Source organism: Osmerus eperlanus, chromosome 2, assembly GCF_963692335.1.
Source record: "Osmerus eperlanus chromosome 2, fOsmEpe2.1, whole genome shotgun sequence".
Classification (NCBI taxonomy): Eukaryota; Metazoa; Chordata; class Actinopteri; order Osmeriformes; family Osmeridae; genus Osmerus; species Osmerus eperlanus.
In genome coordinates, this window is record NC_085019.1 from 9,263,242 (window position 1) to 9,289,989 (window position 26,748).

General features: G+C 43.0%; 6 protein-coding genes across 8 annotated transcripts in view; 2 read left to right on the top strand and 4 right to left on the bottom strand.

The window, feature by feature from the left end:
* Positions 1 to 143: 143 nt before the first annotated feature.
* On the top strand, positions 144 to 7,166 carry nup85 (nucleoporin 85). 2 transcript variants are annotated; one of them, XM_062451861.1, is made up of 19 exons: positions 144 to 359; positions 1,256 to 1,349; positions 1,430 to 1,592; positions 1,671 to 1,741; positions 1,825 to 1,868; positions 1,968 to 2,037; positions 2,152 to 2,273; positions 2,877 to 3,011; positions 3,204 to 3,326; positions 3,435 to 3,566; positions 3,781 to 3,887; positions 3,986 to 4,069; positions 4,200 to 4,265; positions 5,075 to 5,226; positions 5,444 to 5,561; positions 5,845 to 5,945; positions 6,505 to 6,656; positions 6,784 to 6,879; positions 6,972 to 7,166. In XM_062451861.1, the coding sequence occupies exons 1-19, from the start codon at positions 351 to 353 to the stop codon at positions 7,068 to 7,070; spliced, it is 1,938 nt and encodes a 645-aa protein (XP_062307845.1). In that variant the 5' UTR covers positions 144 to 350; the 3' UTR covers positions 7,071 to 7,166. The 2 variants fall into 2 exon arrangements, with proteins under 2 accessions (XP_062307845.1, XP_062307836.1); XM_062451852.1 differs by lacking the exon at positions 144 to 359 and adding an exon at positions 757 to 966.
* A 99-nt stretch (positions 7,167 to 7,265) lies between these two features.
* gga3b (golgi associated, gamma adaptin ear containing, ARF binding protein 3b) lies at positions 7,266 to 13,557 on the bottom strand. Its single transcript, XM_062451838.1, has 17 exons — positions 13,482 to 13,557; positions 12,816 to 12,900; positions 12,652 to 12,727; positions 12,454 to 12,552; positions 12,220 to 12,343; positions 12,017 to 12,120; positions 11,832 to 11,912; positions 11,436 to 11,573; positions 11,254 to 11,335; positions 11,059 to 11,175; positions 10,646 to 10,915; positions 10,420 to 10,502; positions 10,155 to 10,312; positions 9,646 to 9,926; positions 9,216 to 9,385; positions 8,954 to 9,064; positions 7,266 to 8,717 (listed from the first exon to the last, which is right to left on the bottom strand). The coding sequence occupies exons 1-17, from the start codon at positions 13,519 to 13,521 to the stop codon at positions 8,607 to 8,609; spliced, it is 2,130 nt and encodes a 709-aa protein (XP_062307822.1). The 5' UTR covers positions 13,522 to 13,557; the 3' UTR covers positions 7,266 to 8,606.
* A 190-nt stretch (positions 13,558 to 13,747) lies between these two features.
* On the top strand, positions 13,748 to 15,279 carry mrps7 (mitochondrial ribosomal protein S7). The gene is made up of 5 exons (XM_062451935.1): positions 13,748 to 13,821; positions 14,318 to 14,509; positions 14,599 to 14,662; positions 14,774 to 14,941; positions 15,038 to 15,279. Exons 1-5 carry the CDS (start codon positions 13,778 to 13,780, stop codon positions 15,257 to 15,259), a joined length of 690 nt encoding a protein of 229 aa, XP_062307919.1. The 5' UTR covers positions 13,748 to 13,777; the 3' UTR covers positions 15,260 to 15,279.
* Positions 15,280 to 16,192: 913 nt separating this feature from the next.
* mif4gdb (MIF4G domain containing b) lies at positions 16,193 to 19,882 on the bottom strand. 2 transcript variants are annotated; one of them, XM_062451944.1, is made up of 6 exons: positions 19,743 to 19,882; positions 18,721 to 18,850; positions 18,474 to 18,583; positions 18,204 to 18,359; positions 18,006 to 18,098; positions 16,193 to 17,855 (listed from the first exon to the last, which is right to left on the bottom strand). In XM_062451944.1, the coding sequence occupies exons 2-6, from the start codon at positions 18,800 to 18,802 to the stop codon at positions 17,628 to 17,630; spliced, it is 669 nt and encodes a 222-aa protein (XP_062307928.1). In that variant the 5' UTR covers positions 18,803 to 18,850; positions 19,743 to 19,882; the 3' UTR covers positions 16,193 to 17,627. The 2 variants fall into 2 exon arrangements, with proteins under 2 accessions (XP_062307928.1, XP_062307935.1); XM_062451951.1 differs by lacking the exon at positions 19,743 to 19,882 and adding an exon at positions 19,437 to 19,711.
* A 946-nt stretch (positions 19,883 to 20,828) lies between these two features.
* slc25a19 (solute carrier family 25 member 19) lies at positions 20,829 to 23,863 on the bottom strand. The gene is made up of 7 exons (XM_062451923.1): positions 23,712 to 23,863; positions 23,170 to 23,336; positions 22,724 to 22,879; positions 22,207 to 22,377; positions 21,866 to 22,040; positions 21,453 to 21,583; positions 20,829 to 21,216 (listed from the first exon to the last, which is right to left on the bottom strand). Exons 2-7 carry the CDS (start codon positions 23,299 to 23,301, stop codon positions 21,037 to 21,039), a joined length of 945 nt encoding a protein of 314 aa, XP_062307907.1. The 5' UTR covers positions 23,302 to 23,336; positions 23,712 to 23,863; the 3' UTR covers positions 20,829 to 21,036.
* A 174-nt stretch (positions 23,864 to 24,037) lies between these two features.
* Positions 24,038 to 26,748, bottom strand: part of LOC134012214 (cytoplasmic phosphatidylinositol transfer protein 1-like) — a 45,024-nt gene continuing 42,313 nt past the window's right edge. The window contains exon 9 of the mRNA XM_062451959.1: positions 24,038 to 25,372. Within this exon, the coding sequence (XP_062307943.1) occupies positions 25,062 to 25,372 (311 nt within the window). The 3' untranslated portion in view covers positions 24,038 to 25,061. The remainder of the gene's footprint in view (positions 25,373 to 26,748) is intronic.

Genomic DNA, 26,748 nt, shown 5'->3' on the forward strand with positions numbered 1-26,748 from the left:
ACGTGCTCAGTCTTGGCATTAGCGGGAGTGTCATGGTGCGCGTTAAAGTAGCAATCGGTCACACGTGCACGCGCATTTACAACATTCCCTTTTGTTTTGTTAGCTTTTTTCTAGTGTGCACATAAAAAATACACAGTGTAATAGGTTATTGGTTTAATGATGTACTCGGGTGAAAATAGAAATGTGTTTGAATCAAAATATTTACTAAGAACATTGAGAGATGAGGCATTGTCTCAGAGAACAGATCTTCTGCAGCCATCTTGTTTTCATGTCATGATCTCAACATTTCCAACCAATTATCCACAATCCATTACAGCACCCCAGACACCCCAAAACATAAAGCTCTCTTAATGATCCATGTAAGTGAAGTTAATTTCATTATCAAGAATTATTATTGTGACTTATTGTAGTAAGTAGCGTCTGCTAAATGACTAAATGTAAATGTAAGTAAAATAGCCTTCACTGAACGTTTAGCATAGGATACCCTTAGAAGGGGTTAATATCGCAAGACACATCTGCACCTAAAATCTGAATCAGTATGTTTTATAAAGCAATAATTTAGTATTTTACAATAACAAAAGGTTAATTGCAAATGTTCAATCTTCCCTGCACTATTTTTCGAAACCAATATATCAGTACATCTGTATTTCACACACCCATTAAACATCAAGTTAGTAGATCTCATGATGACCCTGAAAGGGTGAGCCATGATGTGAGTAGAGACTGAGAAAGGGGTGTCTTCACTACTCCCTTTACTGGGATTGTAGTCAGGCACGTCAAAGGACTTCTATGACATGCGCAAGGGTCCTTTCGCTGAATGATTGAGGCGCCTTCTGTCTGTAGTTCATAGTTTGAAATGTTGATAGTATTTTCTTTGCGTCTCTAACTTGATACTATTGGCCAGCGTTCTTTTTGGTACCATAGTTATTAGTAATGGAGGAAGTAGATGTTGAGCCAATAACTACAGTAAGTAGACCGACCCGTGGTATTTATGTATCGCTACTATCTAGCTTGCTAACGTAGGTAGCTAAGCTACCCTTAGCAAGTGTCATAGTGTGCAGTGTGGTTCAAATCACCACATGGATGCTTAAACTATCTGTGTGGCTGTGGACCAAGTTTTAATTGTATAGATGTAATAGGTTTATTGTATAGCTAGCGGTATAAAGAGAAACTAGCTAAGTTAGATAACACCAAAATGTGTGCATTGACACCAGTATCAACCCATTCACACTGAACACCCCATTTTCTTTCACAGGCTATTCCAGGGGTGAACAGCTATCAGAAGCACTTGGGATTTGAATGGGGTCCAGGAGATATATTGGTTTATGAGACCATCTATAAAGCTTCAGGTAGTGATTTGAATCAATTTCCCATTACACCAGCTTGTTGTCTTGAAAAACCTATATGTCTGTATTCTTGTTCTTATCAGGTGCTGGGAATTCAGGGCAGGAGTGTTCCCCCATCCATGAGGTCATGAAAGATGAGGACATATATTCACCCAATTTAAGAAAACTTTTCAATGAGTCCCATCACATCTTTGTTGGACTGCAGAGAATCAATGAAGATCAGCCCAGCAAGAACAAGAAACCCCAGTTAGTTCACTTGAACATTGAGCATTTTTCTTATAGCTTGATAACTTTTTTTATAACTGTTCATCTTTACCTCCTCAGATTTGTCAGTATAAGCAAAAACTACAGATCAGTGATCCGAGCTTGCATGGAAGAGCTTCAGCAGGCTGCAGGTGCGGTATGGCAGCATAACAACAACTATTCTGGTCACGTGTTTGGTACACTTTCTCTTTAACAGCCTAATTGTACTTTCCAGTGTGTACACAAGATGCAGCTTTGGTCCTGCAATACAGCAATCAGGTAAGAAGAAGCGTCTTAAGGCCTCCACAAATCCCTTTGTATCTTGTTGAAAACAAACGCAAGCATTTGTGACAGCCATGCCTTCCATGTCGACAACAGGTGTCGATCCTGCTGGCTATAGAGATGATCTGGAATCTGTGCGAGGTGCTGTTCATCGACGCGGCTCCAGGTTTGTGTCTGAAACTTAAGCCACTCCCCCTGTGACTGACTAATGTGAGCGTGTCATTAATCCTACAACCCTAAAAGGCATGATTCCTTCTCTGACCTCTTTGTGTGCAAACAGCTGGCACTCTGCTGCTCCACCTGCTAGACTGGGTGAGGCTGCATAAGGCCGACGTGGACGAGAAGGCCATGGAGGTGCTGCAGAGTGAGAGCCCCACAGAGCACCCAGTTTACTGGGATGTGGTACGTGTACATAGCCTGGCTCTGCCCTCCTACGTACTTCCGCTCAATTTAGATTTTGCTTCTGTACTAGGTCTGGACATGAGGTACGTAAGTCAGATGTCTCCGGTTAATTTTCTACCTGTCCAATCAGCGAACAGAGGGAGTGGCTGAGAACGATGACGATGATGTCGTGCTCTAGTTTGTGTTGTAGTTCCGTAATGGCGGCGGAGAAAGATGCGAACGAAGCCATTCGGTCCGTTGTGGCAACGCTGCCGAATATCCAGAAGTTAAAGCCGGAGCAAGAACAATCTTTGATCCCCACGGGGTTCGTTTGATTTTCCAGCTAGCTCCGTTAGTCGTGAAGGAGTTGGCTAAGGCGAACGCTAGCGATTGGTTATGGCAGATCCAGAGTGGCTCTGGGCAGATCCAATAGTTTTAAACTTCAACAGAGTACCCGCCTTCAAGGAAGTCAACGCTTTTCAATGGAGAGAGCCCAGACTCTGTAAAAATGAAATGTACGAGAGTCTGGTTAGGACCAGGCTAACGTGTACATGCTCACCCACACACTCCCTCTATGGAAATGACTGTTCAAGCGTGTGTTTCCCTTCCCCCTGGTAAATGCAGGTGCTGAGCTACGTGCTGCAGGGGAGGATGGACGAGGCCAGGCAGGTCCTGGTGAAGCAGGCCACTCTGCAGCCTGCGGCCAGGGTCATGTTCAAACTCATGGACAACCTCCTCACAAAGATGCCCATCTACAATGTACAGTACTTCTTATTACAATGGTCTACGGCCTGTTAAGGCTCAGAATACTATGCTTTGGAAACATCCGTTTAATCCCAATTTGACCACTTTATGCTTGACCACCACTGCTATGTGTCTACTAACACCTCATTCAAAGCCATCAAGTCGTGGCCTCTCCCATTAAGTAAAACTGCCCATGTCTTTACGCAGCCTGGAGGAACCCAGACGCTGACCGAGTTTGACGTCAAGTGGAGGCACTGGCACGAAGAAGTGGACCGCTGTATCCAGGACAACTCCTTTGCCAGCAACCCCCATCTGGAAGTCATCTGTAAGGTCAGTGTCATCTGTAAGGTCTTGGTCCCGGAACCTAAGCCACATTCCAATAAAATGTGTCCTTTCCTCCTCCCTTCCTTGAGATAATGTTTGATCTATCATTTGCAGATCTTGGTAGGGGATGAGGATATTCTACTGGAACACAAGGAGCTGCTGAGTACCTGGTATCACTTTCTGGTTTCCAGGCTGCTCTTTTCTCACCCAACAGTAAAGCCTACAGAGCTGCACTACTATGCACAGGTACTACAACACACTCTCCACGACTACATTACCCAGCATGCAATGCTGTTGTATGACAGGAAAACTACAAACAAGTACCCTTTTTTGTAAGGTTTTAAATTATAAGCAAGATTCTAAGCTACTATTGATGTTTCTGTAATCGAATTAGGTTTATTGTGTGATTTGAAGTGTGTTGTTTTAAAGTGTCTGTAAGTTGGTGGTGTGTGTGTTGCAGTCCAGTATGGACATGTTTCTGGACATGAGGAATGCTCCGGAGCCTCTGGACAGTATCCTGCTGGCGGCGTTTGAGTTTGATATCCACCAGGTCATCAAGGACTGCAGGTCAGGAGGACACACACACACACACACAGGCACAAACAAAGAGCAGTTTCCTGTCCTTTCCTTCGTTATTAACTTTGTGTGCTGTTATTGGATTTTAGCATCGCTCTCAACAACTGGTGGTTTGTGGCACATTTGACGGATCTCCTGGACCACTGTAAACTGCTCCAGTCTCACAATCTACAGTAAGAAATGCCACAATTTCACAAGGCGTACATTCAAATCAACTGTTATTGTACAAGCATGACCAGAGGCTATACAACAATGTGAGGATACTATAACTAACCAGATCGGGTCTGCTTTTGTGTCTTTCAGCTTTGGCTCTAACTTGAGGGAGTTTCTGTTGCTGGAGTATGCCTCAGGTCTCTTTACACACCACAGGTGAGACATCAAGAATATACTGAGGATGTCTGTATCACAGACCTGATCAATAGAGTCGACCTGATTGTATGACTACATCCATTTAATCACATAGCAATTTAAGACATTCAGCTAATTTGAGGCAATTGTCCTTTGGACAAGTACATTAACGTTTCACTTGTCCATGCACAAAATTCACTTGTCCAGGTAAGGATTTATCATTTTATAAAAAAATTGTGTTGACGTTAGCTAGCTAGTGTCGGCAGCTGTGTACCTAGCAAACATTAGCTGCATTTGTATCGGTTAAATTTACGTAGTTAAATATCAGCTAATATTCAACTGTAAAGTATACACCTTTTAAAGGATCCCTTGGTAAATCAGCCTCTGCCGGGTAGAAAGTGAAATTGTAGAAAAAATTAAAAGTTAACAACAACATTTAGTGGCAAAATCCATTGTTATCTCTACAAAATTATTTTATAATAACTCATAATTTGTGTTTTGCTAATGCAGAATACGGTAAAATATAATCGGTAAAATAGACGTAATGAGTGGCACATAACGCATAGCATTTTATTTTGTTTGAGTTTTAACTTGTCCAGTGGGGCGAGTACATTTCTCTTGCCCTACAAAAAAATCCACTTGTCCCGGACAAGCCTTAATGTCAAGCCTGACATTTAATATAGCAGTGCCTGATCACACAATATCACCTGTTGGTGTCTGCCTACTATATTATGGAAGGTCGAGGATTAGCACATAGTGTTGGGACTGCGATCGTAACGCTATATTTCCACGTGTAAGCGACCTGTTCCCTGTGCTCGTGTGTCTCCTAGTCTGTGGCAGCTGGCGGTGGACTACTTTGACCACTGTACGGAGTTTGGGCGTGTGTACCTGGAGCTGCAGATTGAGCGTGTCCCTCTGGACACGGAGCGCAAAGCCCTGAAGGTGCTGAGGATCTGTGAGAAGAGGCAGATGACTGAGCAAGGTGGGCACCACACACACACACACACAAACAAACAAACATCATTCACTCTCTCGGTCTTTCCCTCCTTCTCAAATGCGCACACAAGCATCCTAATCTCCCTCCCCCCTCTAAAACACACGCACCCCACTTTACCACAGACACAATCATCTGATTGTCCTCCTGTGCTCTTAATGACTATAACCTGGTTGCATCTCCCGCTGTCTGTCTGCACTGCCAGTGAGGAGCATCTGCAAGATCATGGCCAAGAGAGCTCTGAGGAACAACCGCCTGGGCTCGGCTCTCTCCTGGAGCATCCGAGCTAAAGATGCAGCCTTCGCCACGCTCATCTCCGAGAGGTCCCTCTCTTTTTTTTAGACATTTTAGTCATTCAGTACAAACTTCTTTTCAAAGCTACTTAGAACCAGTATGTCTGTCTATAGTAGGTATATAGTTAACTGATTGTATCTCAGACATTGTTAGTTGAATCTGGGGTCTCAAAAACCTTCAATAACTTTTATTGTCTTATTGACATATCTCTAGTATATGTTTTTTTTTTATGGTTTATCTTCCACCTTTATTAATATGTATTTAAAATTTGAATCCTAATACTGTTTTTTATACCGCCCTGTCACGTGTCAGGTTCCTTCAGGATTACTGCACCAAAGGCACCTTCTCTGATCTGGACCTGATTGACAACCTGGGATCGTCCATGCTGCTCAGTGACAGACTCACATTCCTGGGTAACACACCTAGCTACATTCAAAGCACTTAATAGAAACGCACACAAACATACACACACACATGGTGACTGTGAACTCGTGATTCAGTCATCCACTTATCTTCTGTACAAGACTGAGCCTGAATGGTGACCGAGGGACATTAGATCAGATAAAATGTCTCCCGGCCTTATTATCACACTCATTCCTTGTCACATGAGCCAGGCACTGTGTTCTAGATAAGGCAGAGTGCTGACCTCATGCTTCTCCTTTTGCTGCTAATGCAAAGATTTCCAATAACCTGTAGTGTACGGGTGGGCTGGGGCGGCCAGGGAATTTTACCATGGAATGTCAGTTTCACAGCTATGGAGGTTGAACAGACCCTTGAGAACTGAGCTTGATTTCTTTCTCCTCAGATTCTTTACATGTACTGCAGTGAATGTAGTTACATGTGGTAAGTCATGTCAGTTAGAATCAGGCCTGGACCACTGAAAACTTGAGATTGTGTCCTATGACATGCGTACGTACAGTATACATGGTTAATCTACGTTTCTCTGCTCATATCATGTGTGCGCGTATGTAGGGAAGTACCGCGAGTTCCACCGGCTGTACGGCGAGAAGAATTTTTCACAGGCCGCTAAGCTCCTTCTCTCCCTCATGACGGCCAAAATTGCTCCCCGAAGCTTCTGGATGACCCTGCTGACAGATGCCCTGCCCCTGCTGGAACAGAAAGAGGTCATCTCATTCACCCATGACCTGGGGGGAGGGGGTCACTGCTGTTTTGTATCTCATTTGCTTATAGATGAGGAAGTCTGAAGTCTCCTCATTTTGTGGATGCCGTTTGCTGTGTCATGTCCTCCAGGTGATCTTCTCTGCTGACCAGACCCACGAGCTTATGTTCTGTCTGGAGGAGCTCACTTCAGGGACGAGCCTGCCTAACGCTGACAGACCCAAACAGGTACCAGCTCTTCTCCATGTGCTTCCTCTGTGTTCCCCTGCCTTGGTAAAGATGGTCTCCACTCTTATCTCTGTGTGTTTGTCGTATTGCAGGATGAGGATATTGAGGCCACTAAGATTGAGCTTCTGAGACTAGCACTCGCCCGCAACCTGGCCATGGCTATCGTGAAAGAGGGGACTGTGGATGTTTGATGATGGCCATTTTGGAAGAAAGTTGTTTTTCATATTTTTGTACTGTACATAAAGTGATCAAAATGTGTCCTTTGATAATAAAACAAGGATTTTCATAATTGACATGTTATGTACTAATGTAGGAATCCTGGAGTATAGTAGTGACACCCTGAATCTGAACATCCAAAAGCTACACAGCATCAAAGCACATGAAAATCTTTTGAAAGACTATTTATTCATCATGCAGCAGATGGCACACATGTAATACAGTATGTACAAACAAAATGTCTTCCGAGATCTACATTACACATAGATGTATGTTTCACCTCTCTTACAGCAGAACACAAGTACGTCTATGTACAGCACACACACCTATGTGTTTCTCCTAATTCCCCATGGTCAAGACCAACCAAGAGGTGGAAGGTGGGTTAAGGTCAGACGTGTCCTTAGCAAAACATAGTTCAGCGCCTAGCAGATAAGTTATCTTTTATTATACACATACATTAACACATCACCCACTGTTTACACAATTACTAGAAATGACCCAATTTCACAGTTGCAATTCTGTCATTTAATTACAAATGTCTTCACCCTTGTAATTGTGGTTCACTCTATATTCAACTTGGTTTGTTCAGTGATGCACTGAAATACTAAAATGTTAAAATAAATAAAATACATAATTCCAATGCTGACAAAGGTAAATGGAACAAAACAAAATCATATTTTAGCTTCTGTGATTCCTGTCAAATACTCCACGATAACACAAGATGGTGAGAATCTGGGAACGTAAACAAGTACTCTTAAAGTACAGCATGCCAAAATTAGGAATGATGTCAATTTATAAATACCCTTATGGTGCCAAGAGTAATGGCATGACCAACAAGATGCAACATAGTCATATTTGACTTTGAAAGATGGCCCAGAAAACCAAATAACTAATACAGTATAACAAACACAATTTGATTCACTTAAATCATGTCACAAGCATGTAATGAGAATGATCGCTGGATATCCAGTCAAAATATCAACCCACTTTTTCTAGTCTTCCTATCACACACAAGCTCATCTAAATACTGGAGCTGGCACTTGCTGTCTGATACGTCAGTTGAACTAAATAGTTTCCCAATGATATGAAAACATTACTCTCATCATAAATATATAGCTTGAAGTATATATTCAGTAGGCTGAGCTAAACTCAAGTAAATTAATAGTTCTGCAACTCTTTAGCAGCTAGCTTACAGTACACCATAAGCAGAACCTCTCCATCTTAAATCATCTCGCTAAGAGATACAATAAAATGAGCATTTTAAATGGACTTACAAGGACGTTTTAAGCTATCTGTGCGTTAATGGATCAGAAATCAAACTTGAAAACGACATAAAAAAACATTTACAGAATAGTTGGCTGACAGTGACTGTAGTTGTTCTGTTATCATTGCAGCAGTGCTCTCCCACCCTCTCTCTTTCTCTCTGAGGTATGTGGTTACCATACCCCATCATGGAGTGTAACCTGCCCTGTCCCACTCTGGTGGATGTAAGGGGTAGTAAGGGGGCTCTGCTATAGGTGTCCCCATGTGTCGGCAGGGGGGAACTGGTCCACCTCGCCCACCTCTGTGCACTTTCGCTCTCCCAGGGTGAACGCCAGCTTGTACCGTAGACGCACCTTTTCCTGCAACACATACACACCCGTTTTAACCGACATATCTATCCAGGTGCCTCTAATATATATATTCATTCAAATTCATATAGATTCATAATCAAAACATTTGTTAGACGAGAGGCATGATGGACCATTCTACAAAATGTTCTTCACGGCTCAAACACTATCTCGTTGTATACTGGGTGGCGCGATGCTCCCAAAATGAACAAGTACTGTACTTCCTGTTTGTACAGGAAGTCTCCTACCTTCAGCGGGTTGGCCAGCAGCATGACCTGGGTGATGGAGGCTGGGGGCAGGATGGGGTTGAAGGGGGCCAACTCTGTCCCCGACGGGGGCAGGAGCTTCACCTTCATAGACTGAGAGTGTAAAGAAGGGATTCACGTGGTAACTGCAGGATGTCTATACAGGATCTATACTGTATGTGTGTTTACATATGCACCATGCATCATGTTTATATACCTATGAGAATGTGTGGCTTTGTGATAACAGGCGTGTTGAATGTCCTACCTTGGGCACGGCGGCTTGCAGGACCACGTTCTGAACAGGGAGAGGAGCTGTGTTGAGCGTGGACACCACCAGCACCAGCACGTCAGGTCTGCCAGGGGGGCAGTCAGAGGCGAAGTTGAGCAGCACACGCACCCCATCCTTGTCATAGGCTGTCACTGGCAAAACTCTACCTGGAGACAGAAGGAGAGGCCAATCACAGACCGGGATTGGATGCCATCTTGACATGGAGGTATGGATCTGGACTGTGTTTCAATGTGTATCTGCACACATGCATATCTGCAAAAGGTTGTTAACTCTGAACTTCATTCACAGTGTACTGTATATGCAATACTACAATACAATAATAATACAACAATAATGTTCAATGAAGGCTTTAGCAGCCCCAAACCTCCCAACCCCTTCCTCTCGTACTCCCTTCCCCAGGACTCACTGGGTCGGATGGCCTCCAGGGGAACATGCACGTTGGACAGGGACACCTCAGGCCCTCTGGCTGGGCTACCCCCTTGGAGGGAGGGGTGGATGGGGGACAAGGAGCGAAACAGGGGGCTGCCTGGGGCTGAACCCAGCATCTGGGCCTTGGCATGGGACACCGCGGGGGAGCCTGGCATGGTGCCTGGCAGCAGGGAGGCAGCGGGGGCATGCCCGGCCATGGAGGGTGGCACGCCCATTGCCATTCCAAACCCACCGACAGTGTTCATCTGGACAGGCAAACTGGCGATTAAAAAGCACAGAATGAGCACCGTTTGAAAAATACAAGTAAAACACAAAGTACATGAGCAGGGTAGTACAAGTTTTCCCAGACACAGGCTGAAGACAAGACAAAGACATTTGGCAGGAGAATCTCCCTTGACATGTAACTTGGTTACGAAACAGGAACAGTCTGTCACTGGGGAAGCTGTTAACACAGTACAGAAGGCAAGGTAACATGAGCCAGAACACCTCTTGGGCTCTCCAAAGTCCAGCATGGCCAGATCCTGCAGGTCCTGCAGGCTGGTGGAGGCCGGGGCTGGTGGTCCTGTGGAGGTCTGCGGGGCAGGGGCCGGAGAGAACACTGACCCTGACATGCTGCCAAACAGATCCACACCGGGCTCAGGGGCCTGCGAAAGAGAGAACAAGAGGTTTTCCCAACAATATCTCAGTGTGTTTTGCTTGTTAATGCTGTCGCAAAAAACATTCTTGGGAGGATCACAAGATGAACCTGTACCTGTAAGGAGGTCCACTGATTGGATAGTTCATCTAGCTTTGGTTTGGAGTGGCTGTTAAGTGAGGAGGCTGGATCATTCAGGCCTGACAATTGACAAAGCTGAATGTAAGTATATGATTGATGTCAGAACCCAAATGAAAGATTAGACTAATCCATTAGTTATGGAGATACTGCTTTCTATAATTCATTGAGGAGAGGGGTTTGATAAGCAGAAGTTCCCGAGTACCCAGGCAAAGCAGTTCATCATCGAGGAGAGACAGCGCAGTGGAGGCCCTGTCAGTGGCCGAATGGCTGGGGCTGTTGGTCTGACTGGCATGCAGCCCAGCCAGTCTCTTTGGTGGAGGAGGCAAGACCGGGATGGAAAAACCCAGGGGATTGGCCGAGGTGGGGTCCGAGAGCTGTGGGAGAGGGGCAGGCTGAGCAGGATTGAGGTTGGGAACATCGATGCCAGCCAGGTCGATCAAGGTCTCTGTGGAGTCACTGCTCCTTGTGGTCTCTGTACGAGACAGAGAGAGCGGCGGATACAGAGAGAGAGAGGGTGAGCATACATAGAGAGAAAGTGTGTGTGAAAGTGTCTCACATTAAAACATTTCAAAAAAGTTCTCCTTGTGTGTATGTGTTTGTGTGTGGTCCCCTCACCATCACCAACAACAGGTTTAGGTTCCTCATAGTCCCCATTGATTGACTGACCGTCAACAACCTTCTTGTAGGAGTTGATTACCCGTGAGAGGTCATCACTGGCCTGGAGGATGTCTCCTGCAAAGGCCATAGGTTAACATGTGGTACAGGGACACACTGTTGAACTACAACATCAGATTTACACGATAATCTCACCTAAATTTGTGTCATTATCTTCCGTCTCAGTGGCCATCTTGAAAGCAGCACGTCTCAGTTTATCACAGCGGTTGTAGAGTTCCTGAAATGACAATGACAAAAAAGACTTTCAATCTTCAAGCAAAAAGAGGTGTGAGGCGTGTGTCTGTCAGGCATGTACGCGACACAAGCTGAAGACACACCTTGATGAGTTCTCGGTCGGATTCAGAGGACCTGTCCTTGTCGTAGTGCGTGAGCATGTCGCTCAGGAGCTTGACATTGATGTTGACCTCCTCCAGGGTGTGTATGCGCTTGCTGACCTTCTGCACTCTGGCATCATCCTGGACAAACAGCAGTGTCACTACATCTGCTTACTACATATACAGGAATCAACCCTGGGTCCTATTGACTGTTAACAGTATTGCGTTGATGATACATGCAGTGAACTCCTGTGACTAGCCAATGTGTAGGACTTGTTGCACACGTGAATAGCTAGGTGTAGATTTCTTCCCATTGAAACTTGATCTACAACCATGTGTCTATTGGAATAGTGCCTGGTCATTTCTGTAGGAAGCATGAAGGTGTTATTGCTCTCTGACCTCCTTCACCATGTTCTTGATGAGCCTGTTGGCCTCCTGGAGGTCCTCTGGATTCTTGCTCCTTAGAAGCTCTGCAAGCAACTACACATACCCAAACACACATGTCCGTTCATAACCGTGAAACCTATAAAACACCCAATCTTTAGCAGACAGACCAGCTGTAGTCTGCCTTGCCTCTATCTCACCTTGCCCATGTCCTCATTATCAAACACAGGGTTCTTGGGGCGTGTAGGGGGCGATGGGATCAGGGTCTTGTCCACCGGCACATCTGGGTCTGCAGTTACAAGACCTGGACCATATGATGGTTAGAAGTAACACTGCTCTGAAATCGGTTCATTATATTGGCTGTGATGTAAGGAAATGTGAGACGGTGTTGTCTGTCTCTCACCTTGCCTCCTAAGGGTCTGGTAGGCTTCACTGATCTTGGCCTCATTAGGGAAGACCACGGTCCAGCTGTATAACATCTCAATGATCTTCATCTTCACCTTCTCTGACACACTGTCCCCCATGTACTGCAGGGGAGGGGAAATGGGATGTGGCTTCGGTAGTGACCCATGGTAGACACATAGCATATCGTTTCACTAACAACATACACACATAACAGGATAACATGTCAACTCACTTTAGGAGACACCACTTTGATCAGCTCATTCAGAAATCGGTATTTTCCAATTTCATTATGAAATCTTCTCCCGCAGTTCTTCATACATGCCTCTAATACCTGCAAGTGAGGTGGTTCTCATTCAGTCAGCATGGACTTGATTTGTATTTTATGTAGTAGGAAGAGAAAGGATACAGAGTCTATTAATAAGGTCCTTACTGTTAATGCCTGAAGGGCCTCCCATTCTTGAGGCGAGTGGATTTTATGGACAAGCAGCTTTACAGCTATCTGGGGCCTACACAAAGAGTGCAGGTTAGACTGAATCCCAACATTTGCTCACATAGGCTAACATCTAAAATTCATTTATATGAAATACTTTGTACCCTTCTAATTCCTTATTGATCTGGTCACAGAAGCCAATGATGTACTCCCAGTCCTCTTGCCTGTTATTTGGATGGGTGGCTTTATCTGTGATCAGATAGCAAAGCACAAGTATGCCTTACACATTCAGCTAAGACGAGAAGATTGAACATTGAAAAGATCTCACAAAGGCCATGAAATTAACCATTTCCTTTTGCCATTCAATAGCATTTATCTTTTACAGCCTGTCTTGTGATCAATTCCACAAGGCAGGGATTGTCATCCCCCCACGTATGTGCTTTAGCCATTTCGGAGCAAAAGATGGGCTGGTCCTCGAACAATAGCCTAGTTTTAGGCAAATCAACATAGCTGCTACTCTTTTCAATTGCCAATTGAAAAAGTAGAACTGTCTAGTTCCACATCCCAAGAAATATGTCAGACTGACTGACACGCTAGATCTCGCCAAAGAAAACAGACCCAGATTCAGTTCCTAGCTCTCTTTTACTGGGATGAATGATGTGGGGAGCACAGATCCTAGATCTGAAATACATCGAACGCAGTTGCCTTTAGATAACTGAAGAAAGTACGACAGCTAGCATAAAGACAGCATCGCTGTTCATTCAGTGGAATGCATTAGGACAATTACTATATCATTACTAAATGAATGGCTAACTAAGTGAATCACTTACTGAGCCAAGATTCAAGCGTCTCCCCTTCCTGGTACGCCATAGCACTACAAACATCGTGTGATGTCACCAATGTGTGCGCGAGAATCAGTGAATCAATCTTACCGAATAAACATAATCAATACATATATGTACTCAAATTTGAACTTTTCATTTATAAGATATATTAGAATATCGATTGGCAGAATTATGTTAATTCTTGACAATAATAGGGACTCTCTTAATTTTTTTATTTTATTTGAAGGCATCAGCTACAGATACTAAACTGGGGTCCTCAATCTCTATCCACATTATCCAAGATGGCTGCGACCATAACAGGTTTATTAAAACCTTGGACACCGAGGCAAGTCATTATCTTACTGACAAAACAATATATAATATTTATAGAGCATCTCATTGGTCATTTATAGGATAGTATTTGCATTGTAGTTAGTTAACAAGATTACTTTTTCGTCACTGTCCTACCTAGCTTGCTAGTACAGTATCCCTTGCCTGGTACACTCGAACAGTGACAATGATGTTGTTGGCAATGTAGTTTGTCAAGAGCCTATTTGGTTTGTCAGTCACTAGGAATGCGAAATCTGAAATATGTGTTTAATCTCGTGAAAATGGTTACCAGACCCAGTATTAGAAACAAATCACTGCTACCCAAGCAGACTATATGAACAGCTAGACTGTGAAGTAAGAAAATTGTACAAGAAAGTCTGGGTGGATGGCTAACTGAACCTCAGTTCTCGATCTCACTCATTGCGTACAACGCTTGTATGGAGATGTGCTTCTGAATGCTTTCCAAGTATGTAATCAGTTAACATGAACAACCCGTACGTCTGTCTCACCAGAGTGTTCTCAGTGAGATGGAGCAGATACAATCCATACTACCTGGAGCCAGACCCTCGGAAAGACGTGTACGAAATTCCGGAGAACGAATTAACGGCTGAGCAGAAGGAGGAGCGCGAGCGAAAGGCTGTCAGTCCGATAAAGGCAGCAACAAGTGGGGTCACAAGCTCCTTATTCCAAGAACCAGATTTGAAGTAAGAGGAAACATGAAATGGGATGCAGTTTCCCTGTAGTTTCTATCTCCTATATCGTAATAAATTATTATTATTAATTTTTCTTATAGCAAATTCATCAACATGATGATGAAAGATGGCGACAAGGTCACAGCAAGAGGTATTATGAATCAGGTAAGGGAACCTGTTCTCTTGGAACTTGTGTATTGGAATGCTTTCAACAATTTGATTCTCAGCCACTGATAGGAGTTTGGCAAGAGCATGTATCTCTCTCTCTCCCCACAGACTTTGGAAACCATAAAGAGGAAACAGGTGGAGAAGTACCACAAAGCTCCCGATGGTAACAAGGCAGAGATAGAGTGTAATCCTTACGCTATATTTCACAAAGCATTGGAGAACTGCAAACCTGTCATTGGCCTGGCTAGCATACAGAAAGGGGGCAAGTACTACCAGGTACGTTTCACTCAAGCGTCTTGGACATTTTTGGTTGCGATTGCACAATGTGTAGATAGTTTTTAATTGTTCTTATTGTGTCTGACCCACCTGCAGGTGCCCATCCCCCTGACTGAGAACCGCAAGCGTTTCCTAGTTATGAAGTGGATGATTGGAGAGTGCAGGGACAACAAGCATCGACGCACACTCATGTACGAGAAACTGTCCCAAGAACTGCTAGCTGCCTATGTCAAGGAGGGTAACGTCATCAAAAAGAAACATGAAATGCACAAGATGGCCGAAGCCAACAGAGCTTATGCCCACTATCGCTGGTGGTAAATCGATCAACTTCAAAAGGTGACTCAAGAATGGAAACAAACTGCTTCATGTGGTTGTCTTTCCAAGTGTCTGAGGGGAAAGTGGATTCACAGTATACAACTCGACATCTGGTCTGTGTATTGACAGATATTGTAAATAAAGTGATGTGATATATTCAAAATGGTGTATTTCCACAGTGATCTAAACAATGATTTGTCACCGTGTTTCTGTTTTAATATTTTGAAAGGCTCAATAAAAACTTAATGTGAAGTAACTGTAAATGTGAAATGTTGATTATTGAAATGCATTTACATAACCACTGATATACATAACATATAAAAGGAAAGCTGTTCTACACATTTTACCCAGTTTGATTTATTTTAACAAATCAACATGTCAATCAATGTACTGAAAAATGGAAACCAAGCAGTGAACTTTTCATTTGGAACAAGTTATTGATGGCAATGCTTCTATAAAAATATAAGTCTAAGACCCATCCTACCAAGGAACCATCTGTATTCAGAATAGGTACATGTAAAAAAGGTTCCAGAATATTTGGTAATTAGATAGAAAAGACATGACATCAGGAAAACTTTTCTAGTTCACTTGCAACCCTATTACAGTGGTGATGTAGTGTCTGAATATTGTAATAAATACACAAATATATCTTAAAAATAAAAGCTATAAAGAATGTACTTGAACCCCAAAAGTATATCTGGACTAGAAGGCTTACACCTAAGGCAGTACCCACTAGCAGTCATGCAACTTGGTTAGTAGCTCACATTGTTACTACTGGTAAGTCTGCATTACCACCGACAACTAGCGAAAAAGCTCAATTAAGCTCAAGTACAGGTTACTTAAATCTATTAAATAAATAAAAACAGCCCAATATGTGTTAAACATCTTTTAGTTATGGTAGCTATTGTCACTTAACAAAAAAAATTCTCCAGAAAAAGCTCTGCAATTGTTCCAAGCCTGTGTGCAGTGAATCAAAAGGCACTGCTTTGATGATCTCTGTTCAGCTGTCAGCACACTGTTCAAATCAGAAAAGTAACAATACTCCAAACTACTATGTGGAACATCCATGTCAACAAAGTGTTAGTGCTGGTGGGATCTTCAGGTACATTTTAGAAAACATTTTAGAAAATCTGTAAAAAGTATTATCTGCTTATTTAATTTATATAGTCAGTATTGTGGCAGTGTACACAAATAAAACAGTAGCTAAACAAGATAACTGCATCTTCAATTTTGTAGCACCAAATATACCTCTATAAATAAGAAATCTTGGGTATAAAAAACACCAGTAAAATTGTATGTTTTTTTGCCAGCATTGACCTGATTTGGGTGTATTGCTGTCAGTACATTGGCACCTGTTGTATCACCAAAGTTGCTTCAGAAAGGTTTGTTGCACAAACCACCATTGGAAAACCCCTTGTGTGTAGCCTATCCCAACCTAGCCTAACCATGGTCCATTGGTACATTTTAAATAGGAAATTATTGTCAATATCCACCTTAAGTGAAATGCTGCCATGAAGGTTTTGAAAACTTGGTCCACAATTCAAATTATGAACATCGTCCAATGCTGTGTTTCCATTCCTACACAGAAAAACTGTGTTCATATGTAAAGGCCAGACTGTCTCTGAAATGTCAATACCACTTCAAAAAATTGCTGAACTTATGCCATTGAGAAGTGGCTTGGGACTCTGTTCCCAAACAACTCAGAACAAAAAAACTTGAGTTTCTTCCTATTTCACCTTTAAAACTACAAAAAATATAATAAAATATCATAAAATATGGTTCAGAAAACCAAATCAATGTACTTCAGTCTCCTTCAATAATCTGTATTTGTCTGTCAGGTATGTTATTCCAATGCCTCAAGTGAAAATTGTTAAATGTTTCAGAAATCTGGAATGTCAAGCAATAAAAGGCATTTAAAAGAAAATCTGCCTTCAAGAGGAATGTGAACTTCAGTCAAGTACTAAATGCACCAAATGCAAACTAAATATAAAAATCTTAGCAACAACAATCTTTGTCCTTTTTTTGTCAATTGCACATTCCACGTGGCAGTTTGAACAAAAATGTATATTCTTTCTCAACTCTCAACAATCTTAATAGTCCACTGCCCAAACCCCTGCCTTCTCCTTATTCATAATTGATTCTTAAAAGAAACATTTAAACTTAAAAATGTTAAAAGGAAAAGATCTCTTACTCCAATCGACTAGAAGATCAATTACTCCAACTAGAAGAACATACCCTAGTCGTCTGGTGGCTAGTCTATTGGCCGCTTCAGCCAGCTTCATAACCATCCTCACACCAAAACAACCCAGCTAAGCAGCCCAAGACACACTGCCCTCAGGCCTCCTCCCCTACGTCGGTGCACGTTCCGAGGTCAGTCGGAGACTTCACTGTAGTAGTACTTCTGGGCCGTGTCACTGAGCGTCCAGCCACCAGCCCGGAACTCCAGGATCTCCAGCAGAAGGAGCCGGCCCATGGAGCTGAGCCCCTCCAGGAGCAGGAAGCCATCCCGCAGCAGGAAGAAGAGCTCGTCCATCCGCTGGTAGTTCATCTTCTCCAGTTGATCCCCGATGCGGTGCAGCTGCAGCACCAGACAGTCCACCTACAGTCAAGCCGGGAGCGTTTCGGATTGAAGTATTGAAGCATTCCTTAACTCTAAAATAAACTGTCGTTGTCTACATCTATACCCTTTGAAAGCAATTCATCTGTAGATAGAGATTTGAAGAACTACTGTATTTGTGTAGGAACTTACTTCCTCTTCATTGTTCAGAGCATCAGGTTGAGCCAGTCTGAGCAAACAGTCAAACACAGGGTGTACCAGAGCCACCATGGGCATGTTGTTGACCTGAGAATTTAGAACACAAGAAGGTCATAGTGTTCAATGTAAACATGATCAATGACAGAGCTGGCAGAGCAGACGCAAAACTCACACAATGCAGCTTTCTCTCACCTTGAGGTAGTCAAAAACATTGCAGATGAAGGTGACGTAGCAAACCCACTCCTGCAGCGAGCGGAGCCGTGTCTCCTCCCGGGCCTTGAACTCCTGCTGCAGGCGGTTCAGAAGGTTCCGCCGAAACACGCTGCCATTGTTCTGCTTGGCCTCCGCCTGAGAGGGCAGTAGAGAGCAAGGTCAAATAGAGAGGTCATGTAGTGTGCATCAGTTGTCAGTGATGATTCTGGTTATTGACATAAGTTCATTGTAGACAGTAGTACTACTTACCTGAACAATAGTGTAACAGATGCGTCCAGCTTCTTTGCTGAAGAGCTGGTCCTTCAGAGATTGGTCCACAATGACATTGGAGACCTTATCCAGGTCCACTGCACTGGGATCTGAGGACAAAGATTTGCTTTGAGAATAAGCTAAATGAAGAACTAAACACACTGCAACATAAAACAGACTGATGTAAAACAGTCCATTTTAAAATTACTACATTTAATCAGTTTTCTATGTAATAAGAGGAACTAACCTTTCAGTGCCGTTTTCAACAGTTTCTGAGTCTCCAAGTCAAATGACTGGATCTTGTAGTCCTCTTTAGTAGAGTTCTCCATACTATGTAGTGTAGCATCCACTTACAACCAGGGAGTTGTCACACTAAGCTACACATGCAATGCAGAGTAGTTTAGTGGCGTTTGGAATGAGCAAGTACATTATGACATTCACCTTAAAAGTGTTAAGGTCAAATGAATGTTACTACAAAACGACCAATTTCACATGCCACGATCGCCTTACAAAGTATTCGAATGAGGTTAACATACACGGTGGACTACAAAAACGACCGAGGCTGGAAAAGGGCGAAATTCTTTAAAACAGAACCACAGAACAATTTGTCTCAGTACAAAAGCTAGGCAGCAAATCTGTGTAGTCATCAATGTGGCTGCCTACCAGACCTTTCATGAGGGGATGTGAGGGATTAAGCGAACACATTGAGTTCACCTCATGCTCATTTTAATGGATGCTTCACTTCTATCGTTAGATGCAATGCTAGCAACAATTTACTAATAGGCTACTGTTTTCCCCTGCAGTAGCACAACTTTTGTTAAGCATGTATTGGACCGGAATTCGTTCTCATTATTTCTGACGATGGAAGCATGACCATAGATATTATCAGTCGGTGATATGATAGCATCACCGGTGGCAGAAGGAAATGTAAATAACAATTCGCTCGGACGTTATCTTACTAACCAGCTGAAGTTTACAAGAGAGCAAATGTCACATCACAACAAAGTTAATTAGCGAAGCTAGTCGGTGGAGGACACACACGCATTGCTTGGTCGGTCTCGTATCAACTGTATAACGTTAGCTAGCCACACTGGTAGTCCGTCAAAATGTTTGCGCGTTAGCACAGCTGCAGCTACCTTTAGCTGGCTGTCTTATTTTTCAGAATCTGGTTAGTCTAGTACATTTTCTTGACAATAAATTATTAACGATTTTCATAAAAATCACAAGCACTAGACAGAAAACAATATAATTTTCAATAGTCAAACTGACCTAAACTTCAACTAGACGAAACGTCTGCATTTCACACACAACCTGGGCTTCCTTCCTGTGATCCCAGGGCGCGTGCGCAGAATTGACGACCAATCAACTTTCCAAGTATTAATTCCAAATCTGTCATGGCTCTGGGCTCACCTAACCGTGTATCTGGATGCTACTGCCCTCAGTTGAGCGTAAAGTGCAAAGCATTTAAAACGAGAAACTGAACCTTCAGGAAAGTTAATTCCTTAAATGACATTGTTGTATCATTACTCCCATCACTTACGTTTGAGAAGTTTTAATAAACATGTATTTCAAAATATAGTATTACCTGCAACACATTTACAGAGCATCAGTTTCCAGCAAAGCATACACAAAGTGCAATATATTGTCGGACCAACAATTTTGTTACAGTTTTGGATATGGTCAGACCATAGACTGTATAGATCAGACGGTCTTTATTAGTACAAAAGTAGGCATTGAGTTCTTGAGATGCAGGTTCATAAATAAATCCTTAAACGGTCTTAGAAAAAAGAGAAGGTTTGAACAAACAAATATCAGGCATGATATGTAGAGATAAAAAATAGTGTTGAAAGGAAACTAACTTTATCCTTAGTCAATATAAGATCAATGCATGATCTCAGTACAATTATAATTGAAAAACATATATGTTCAGAAATAGGTCAACTCAGGTAGATAATAGGGAAAGAGATAAAACGACAACTTTTGACAATTCCCTTTCACTTGGGCAATCCCCCCCCCCCCCCCCCCCCCCAATATCTTAGTCTGTGTCCCTTTCTTTAGATAGTATAGCAATATTTAGTATTACGCTGAATCTTAACCCATTCAACATGCTGCCGTGCTTCTATCCCTCAGTTTCCATGTCAGTGAACGCAAACAGGCCTAATGGTTGAAAACTGGTCATCTGGACAGATAAACGGCAAATTTAGATTTAGACTATCTGACTGCGAAAACCCCTGGTTCATACACTCCGTGTATAACTAATAATGAAAGGATGATTCATGACGTTATGGGAACACATTCAGAAAAAAACATTGTCTGGTAAGACACAAAGAACAAACTTAACTCATTTCCTCACACGTAAAAATAAAGTACCCAGTTTCATCTCTCAAATTAACTTTAAAGTCCTGAGACTTAACAGTGACGTTGACTTGAATGCTGACAAGGTCATCGCATGTAGATTACATCATAAGAGTGACTGCGCCAAACCCCTCTTCTTTTCTTTTTTCTTTTCATCTTACATTTTCAATCCATCCTCTTCCAGTGTCCCTGGTGTATTTCCCATAGCTCACCGCCTGCCCTTGAGGTTGTGCATGGCATTTAGGAAGAACTCATACCAGAAAAAGGTGAAACCAGTGGAGAAAGCTGCCTTCACCAGGCTAGGAGAGAGTCCCTTGAAGAAGCCTCGAATGCCTTCCTCTTTAGCAATATTCAGTACACAGTCCACAAAGCCCTTGTACCTACGCACCTGGACATGACAGAGACAACATACCTTCAAAACAGGCCCTTGCCGTCTACGTTCCTTAACGGTAGATTTGCTGTGGGTAATACCCACCCCCTCACAAAATAACTCCCTGGTATTTCTCTGTCATTAACTGTAAACATCATGGATCAATAAACATCATTGCATGATCTGCATCTACCTTTAACCTTGACAGCCAATTACGACAATGGCAGGTTGAATAACCTTAGGAGCGTGCGTACCTGTCCAAATTTGACTCTGGCCTCCTCAAACCCCGCTACCTGTAGTCTCTTCTTGAAGAGGTCAAAGGGGTAGGTGAGGGTCTTGCTGACCACTCCTGCACAGCTGCCACAAACCAAGCTTTTGAGGTTTCCTAGAGAAAGACACACCATAAATACTAACACAGGGGACAATATTTTTGGTTGTAATCTATACCTGATAACTGATGGAATATTTGTAACACATTGTTATATATTGTATTCATTTGGCTGATGCTTTTATGTAAAGCGATTGATGAGGGTAGGTAGTGGCTGGAACTTCTTGATCTGCAGTCAAGTACTCCATAAAAGTAACCAATGAGTTATACACATTCCATATGTGCACGAGTGTGTGTGTGTATTTGCCATGACCCATGGCGCCAATAATTTGAACTAACCGCCACTGTCCTTATCTGGTGGCCCCATGAGCTTCTTCAGGACATTGTAGAAGAAGAACTGCATTCCTGCATAGGGGAAGACAGCCACCAGAGTAGGAGAAAGGCCGCTGTAGAAAGCCAGCACTCCCTCAGTGCGGTATATAGAGGCCACAGCATGTCTCAGATTCGGATAAACCTGAGAAAACATGACGGATGTCGACAACAGAAAGATCTGCACCGTCCAACGTTTGTGCCTCAGTCTGAAAGTAAATATCCCTTTAAGTCCAGCATGGGCATTAAACAGTTTTCAAAACTTCAGTAATAACACACAGAGATTAATTAAGGTCCCCTCTGTCCCTCACCTTAGGCTCTCCCTGGGCAGCGAAGCGGGTGCGCAGGGTGTCCAGGGGCTGACAGGCCACCGTGGCGGAACAGGCAGCCAGTCCCCCACACACAAAATGCACCCCAGGGGTCTGACTGTTGTACTGGGTACTATTGTGCACCCCCTCTGTCAAAACCTCAAAGCTGGCAAACTGGAGAAGACAGAGCCAAAAGGTCTCTTAGGGAACTGCAGTGCCAACCAATGAAATACAAGAGGATTATTGTAGTAAAACAGAGCATGCCATGTGATGCCCTTTAATTAACTATCATGTGATATGTCTAGATGTCAAGGCATTACAGTTTGCCTCCAGGATAAATCCCAGGACAGTTCAGTGCTTATTCATATTGTTATTTGTGCCCTTGCTATAAGTCGGATATATTTTCTAATGTTAAAAATGATGAATAGAATGTAGATGAATGTAGCTCCAACCAAGCGACAGATCTGCTAGTCGCAGCCAAACAGTGTACAGACAGCAGCCTACAGCATGTCTTACCTACCTGGACAGCTCCGAAGCAGACAGAGAGGAACTGGGCAGGGACATGACCTTTCCAGAAGGCAGGCAGCCCCTCCTCAGTCAGGATACTGCGCGAGGCCTGGTACAGACCCCAGTACTTCCCCTCACGCTGCCGGGACGACACTCTTTCTATCTGCAACTGGGGGGAGCAGACTTTCAGACAGGGCAGACATAAATGTGAATGTGAGGTTGCACGGACTTAGACACAGTACGACATAATATGTTTAACACACAATACAAGGCAGTTGTTATGGTAACCAGTGAGCTCTGAGGGACTGGGCATGCTAAGAGTGTCTCAGGGTTTGGGTGTGGTGCTGTGACTCACATCAGAAATATGCAGCAAAACTAAACAGCCAAACATGAAAACCATCAATGTTACCATCAATGTTCTTCTTTTTTTTGTTTTTTTGTTGTTGTTTTTTTACATACCTGGAACCTAATTTTGATGACATCCAGAGGGCTGATGAGTGCCCGTGTCACCATGCCAGCAGCTGACCCAGCAAGAGCGGCCTCTTCTGGAGCCAGAGTAGGACTCTGAGCCCCTGGGTCATAGCCTACCATCACCCCACAGCAGCAGCCCTAAACAATATTCCCGTCTGAGGGATGGGATACGTCGTTTAGTAGTTATTCCGTCAATTACTGTACGAGTCGATGAGTTACATTAGTTTATTAGTACATGTGTTATTTTGGTTACTAGTCGAATTGTTATTGACCCAACCTTGCTACATCCTAGGTAGAAACTCGCACTTACTGAAAAGACACTTTCAATGTCAGTCATTTTGACACTTGCACAAAACATACAATATGATAAGGCGTAGTCTAACATACTTAAAGCAAACAGTACTGAACTCATCAAACAACTTGTATTAGGAGTCAGGACCTTGAGTAGTGCAGCTAGCTAACTAAGCTAAACCAAGCCAGGCATCCTTGAAATGGATTTTGTGACCTGATCGAAAGTGTACAAAACTCACCTTTAGGCTGCACGTCCTTACAAGACATGTCGAAAATCGTACAAGGATACATTATAGAGATAAGGCTACAGCTTCATTCTACCTCTGGCGTTTCACTTAGCGTACATACTACTGTAGCTTGGTACAATGCGAATCACTGGCAAGAGCGTGTAGTTCCGGATGGCAATGGGTGGACATTTCAAAATAAAAGTACATACACGCACATGCGCACACATGCATACATACGCATACACACAGACCCTAAAACCAATACTGTGAATGTCTATAATTGACGACACGTAAGATAATCCTGGCCAAATAAATATGAACAACAATATATAGAAACATATCTTTAAATGTGATAATGTATTTATTTGTTGTATATAGAAACAGACACCTGCAATATAAAGTTGACTGATTTACTTGCAAATGAACTGAGCATTAAAGCAGCTTTACCAAATATAACCTCCAAAAGCCAAATTACAACAACTAGCAGACAAATACAAAAAGAAAAACAGTATATAGTGTACAATTATTTCACATACAGAGTTCCCTAGTTTAAATCAGAAAAAGCAGAAGCTGTATTCAAAACCATGCATTTTCAATTAAAGACAGGTTGTCAGGAAAACCAAACCAATACCCAGAACCAACTACAGAGTGACCCTCCAGCATACATATTAATCTCCTCCCTTCTATGCACAAGTTACAGTAATTTGATTGCACTGGGAGACATCAATTACTCCATCATTGCACAGTAGATAATAATTATTTAATATACATATATACAAAAATACAGGGCTCAATCTTCCCATAATTCCATCATGTTACTTAACAGTTTCACAACAACTCACATGAACCCATCAAAATCCAAACACACAATAAATGTGTGAAATTACAAAATGAGATTTCAAAAACAATAGGGAAAATTGAGTGAGAAGACAAATGTATCAATATTCATAAATACTTAAGTGTGCGGACTGATGATTGATTTCTTTAACATCATCTCCATGTATCTAGGCAACATCCCCTGAGATATAATCAGACATGAAAAAAGACTGGTACTTTGAAAAGAAGGTTTACAGGAATGTACACTACACTGAATCTGACTACACACTAAATCCCACTTGATTGCACTGTATCTGAGAAAGGTAAACGGTTCTTCTAACCACCTAAGCTTACTGGCTGGTGATGCTGGTTAGCGCCCCATTACACTGATAGGAGGAGGCTTGAGAGGTGAGTTAGGAGCCTCCTTCCTGATGTCTGGGTCTACGATCCCACTCTTTGACTTGAATTGGCTGAAGGTACATAACAGATATAGCCATCCCCTTTAAATTGCACGTAACGTTGTCAGGGAACTCCACCCCTCAATTTTCATTCAGGCTGAGTACTGGAGCCCCAGAAGAAGAGACTGGGCAGTCTGAACCCTGAGTCCCTACGGCCAGGGTCAGGGAGGGTCAGAGTCTCCGGGGCAGACTTCTTCCGGGGCCGGTCCTTGGGCACAGAAAGGAACTCGGGGGCCTCGGTGGACAGAGGGGTGGAGGGGGCGCTGGAGGGACCACCACGGGCATGGGAGGGCAGAGGAGTTTCTGTGATGGAGATAGCTGGCGGGAAGGTGCCAATCTTGCGGTTGGTGGCCTCCTGGGTGGCGCGTTCATACTGTCTCACCTCGTCCATGGTCATGTCTTCACCAGAACAAAAGGAGAGAGAATAGGATCATGTGACTGTCTATTGTATGTGGACTGCAGAGGCATCTGTTTACGTCAACCTAAGAAACACATTTTTTATCCAAGTGGGAAAATCCTTAATGTGTGAATACAGTCTCACACATTCTACACACCCACTGCTTGTATGTTTGACTATGTGTGTGTTTGTCCGTGCGTGTTTGTATCTGTGCATGTGTGAGTGTGTGTATATACAAAGGCCATACAAAGAAACTTCCAAGCATTTAGCAGAATACAGTGAAGTGAATTTGGTTCGGGATAATGTACTGAACTGATTACACTAAATAGTGGAATAAGAAGCAAATCAACAGCAGTGACAATGTAAAGACATACAATACATGGCATGTGTCATGGTTGTCCACTAGTGAGTTCAAGCAATGCTGTTGTTAGGCATGGCAAACTTTAATGTTGGCTTTTCCATGCATTTGTCTGGTGTACTGCAACATGTCGTTCTGTAGAGAGGTTGCAGAGCGCCGCGGCAACCTTCTGTTAGGTAGGTCTTTCTAAGCTGACAGTAGGCCTTTGAAGCAGGTCCAAGTTGAGGATGGCAGAGGGGATAATCTAGCCTAAGGTAACGTGAGTGGAGGAGATGGATGGTGTCATGTTATATGTGGGAAACAAGCCAGATTAGCAAAGGCTGGGATAATACACAGTGGAAGCTGGCTTCTACAGATAAGGAATGTATTTGGACAGGGTTCTAAGACTAGCGTTCAAACAGGTGTCTGAATAGAAACGGAATGGCTGTTTTTATTGTCCTCTCTGTTGAAATCCATGTATTTGATTTGGCCTTCATAAGGAATGCTAAAGAAGCAAGGGTGAGTAAGGGAAGGGTGCTCTGGGGTAAAATAGCTGACACTTTACCTTGTACTAGGTCTCCTATAGGGCTTTGCAGAAGGTAGGACATAGTACGGACACAACATGGAGCTGTGTCCAGGAATGAGGCACACTGGATTTCCCTAAAGCTACTTTATGTATACTCAGCTTCTGCATGTGAGTAGGGCTAGCTTTAGTGTGGCCTTGAAATCTCCTGTCTTGAAAACACACTGCACACTAGTGCTGTCTCTTTCTTGAATGCACAAACCTGGGGTGCAAGCACAGTTTCTAGTGTGCAGAAGTGTGAATATATTTCACACAGAATCTCAGTCCAAAGATTTGTACACCATTTCAAGTACAGCATCTGAGGTGGACTAGCAAAACATGTTGTTTTACAAGCAAAGCACAGCAGGCTAGACACACACAAGATATGTTTTCTGAAGCTTAACTTCCTTCACAAAGCTAACCGAAGAATGTCAGCTGGTAAAGGGGCAGGAGACGTGTAATTACTGTGTTTAAAGTGC